Consider the following 2,716-nt stretch of genomic DNA (forward strand, 5'->3'; position numbering starts at 1 on the left):
ACCGTGAATTTGCAGCCCTAAGAGGCTTTGGAAACACTTACCAGAGCCCACCAGGTTGATTATCATAATTGTAAAATTTGATTTAAGAAGAAAGGTGGTCATGGGTAACAGGCTCTGATTTATCATTATTGATTGTGCCCCCACAGTAGACAATAGTTGGTGAATGGTGGGCAATGAAAAAAGGAAATACTCAAAGCTCTACTGCTGGTTCCTTATTGATGGTCCTGATAATAGATACATGATGGTGTCATGATGCCCACGTTGTGCAGGGTGACACACATTAGAGATCAAAGGCCTATTCAGGCCTGTGACCCTGCACTAGCAGATGCAATCATGTGATTGAACTGCCTGCACAGGAGACATCATAAGGGAGAAAGGGAGATAAATTAAAAAGAACAATAACCTTATATACAAAGTCCAAGGTTAATGGGACTGTGGAGAAGCTTGGTACCTGGTACAATTGGAAAGACATCTACATGCTCCCAAGAAAATCAGTTGTCTTAAAACACCAGTGCAATTGATAACCCCCCCCCCCCCCAATAATGAAAAAAATAGCCTGGGCCATGTCCAGAGTCAAAGCTGGCCCTGCTGTAGATTTTTTTTTTATTATTATCTGTGGTCGCTTAATTTTAGGAATTTTGAAAGACTAGCCTTTGGAAAATAGAACCAGTCCTCATACAACAATTTTTACCATTCATGGTGCAAATGTCAGAGGTCATTAGAGTTGCAGATTAGCCAAATAAGACTTTTCTACACTGTTTCCCTTAATCCCAAGAAGTGAAAGGGGTTAGCTGAAATTTTGTCAGAGAGCTAGCCGCCCACCCTGCTTCCATAACTGTGTGAGTTATGGAAATAATTTAGATCACTTTTCCAATCTATTATTTTGTTTTCGTAGAATTACGAAATTCTACGAAATTTCGGATTTTTTCAGATTTTTCAGATTTTTCCTGTATTAAACTCCATTTTTAATGTGCCTATCTTTGAAAAAAGAATTGTTTTATGGGAGGCAAATTTGAAGTTTCAGAGACTAAACTAGCTGTGGGAGGGAGTTGCAACATAACTTTGAATTGGGGTGATGTTGGGTGGAGTTTGCTAGGATATTATGACTATACATAGATATCACAGCCGCCTGCTAGAGCTCACAGTAGTTACATGGACTGTAATTCTATGCAAATGTGGGTAAGATAATCTTATTTGCCACAGAAATGCTAGGAAATACTCTTGGATTTCCTCCAATATTTCAGAACATGTAATACTTCTTTGTTCCGCAGGCTGTAGACCAGAGGGTTTAAGGTCGGCACCACTGCCACGTATAACAATGAGAGCATCATGTCTGATTGTACGGAGCTTTCAGAGTCTGGCTTCATATAGACACTTAGTGATGTCCCACAAAAAAGAAATACAACTGTCAGGTGTGAGGAGCATCTGGAGAAGATCTTCAGTCTTCCTGCCATTGTTTTAATTTTAAGGATAGTTGAGATGATGAAACCATAGGATGTTAAAATCATGGCAAATGGTAGAAACCCTAAAATACACCCCTCTAATAAAATCACATTATTTATGTATGTGACCTCACTACAGGAGACTCTCATCAAGGCTTTAATGTCACAGTAGAAATGATTGATATCTTTCAAGTCACAAAAAGATAAGTGAGATACTAGGGAAACATAGAGTAAGGAGTTTAAGGAACCAGCAACCCAGGAGATGAGGACAAGGACAGTGCACACTTTCTTGTTCATTATGATGGAATATTTTAAGGGGACACAAATAGCAAAGTATCTGTCTAAAGCCATAGAGGCCAACAGGAAAAACTCTGCATCCATACATGCTGCATAAACAAACATCTGTGTGAAACATCCTAGGAAGGAAATGTAAGTTTCTCCCGTTATCTCAATGGCCAACAGCTTTGGAAGGATGCTGGATGCTGAAGCCACATCCTGGATGGACAAGTTGACCAAGAAAAAGTACATAGGAGTGCGCAAACGCGGTGCCGAATACACAACCGCTATAATGATAAGGTTTCCTAGCATAGACAGGAGATACATCAGGAAAATGCCGAGGATGAGAACAAATAAAAAAATCTCAGCTATGGGAAACATTTTCAAGTGAAATTCTTTATACATGGTGTTATTAATTAAATCCATAGAGGTCCGATTTATTATACTCCAAAGTTAGTGTAAAAAGTTAATGTAACGCAAAATAAGAATTTCAAAGTTTACTATTTTCCTTACATTTTTTGCTTGCAGTTTTAAAAAAAAATCTCATAAATTTTTTTTATTTTTCAAAATAAAACCTCCAATTCTAGTCCATTCCAGCACTGGAAGTTACAGCATGACTACATATAAAAGTTACTAGTATAAGGAAACTTTTCACAGTAGTTTAGTTGCCACATGTTTTTCAGTTTTTTAGGAGGAGGGAGAGTTGTAGTTCAGTAATAAAAATATTAAATTTCAAGTTAATAATGAAAATGACACATTCAAATGCATCTTCTCTTTCTAGTTTGGATATGGTAGAATGGGTTTGAAGTTCAGATGGGGAAGTAAATTTGGCCCTACACAGTTCGGCTTAGAGCAGGTCCTATTTGGGTCTAGTGAATTATAATTTTTTTTTTTATGTTTCCTCTGGTTGTATATGGAAAAACACCTGGACTTCCATTTTGTAATTTGTTTGTGGCTCCTAGAGCAATCACAGATAATAATAAACACCAGCAGTCAGC

The 2,716-nt window shown here is 37.7% G+C and overlaps 1 protein-coding gene across 1 annotated transcript; it reads right to left on the reverse strand.

The window, feature by feature from the left end:
• Positions 1-1,208: 1,208 nt before the first annotated feature.
• Positions 1,209-2,123, reverse strand: LOC140128525 (olfactory receptor 5AR1-like). The gene has a single exon (XM_072150222.1). The coding sequence runs from the start codon at positions 2,121-2,123 to the stop codon at positions 1,209-1,211; it is 915 nt and encodes a 304-aa protein (XP_072006323.1).
• Positions 2,124-2,716: the final 593 nt, after the last annotated feature.

Source organism: Engystomops pustulosus, chromosome 4 (assembly GCF_040894005.1).
Source record: "Engystomops pustulosus chromosome 4, aEngPut4.maternal, whole genome shotgun sequence".
In the NCBI taxonomy this organism is placed as follows: domain Eukaryota; kingdom Metazoa; phylum Chordata; class Amphibia; order Anura; family Leptodactylidae; genus Engystomops; species Engystomops pustulosus.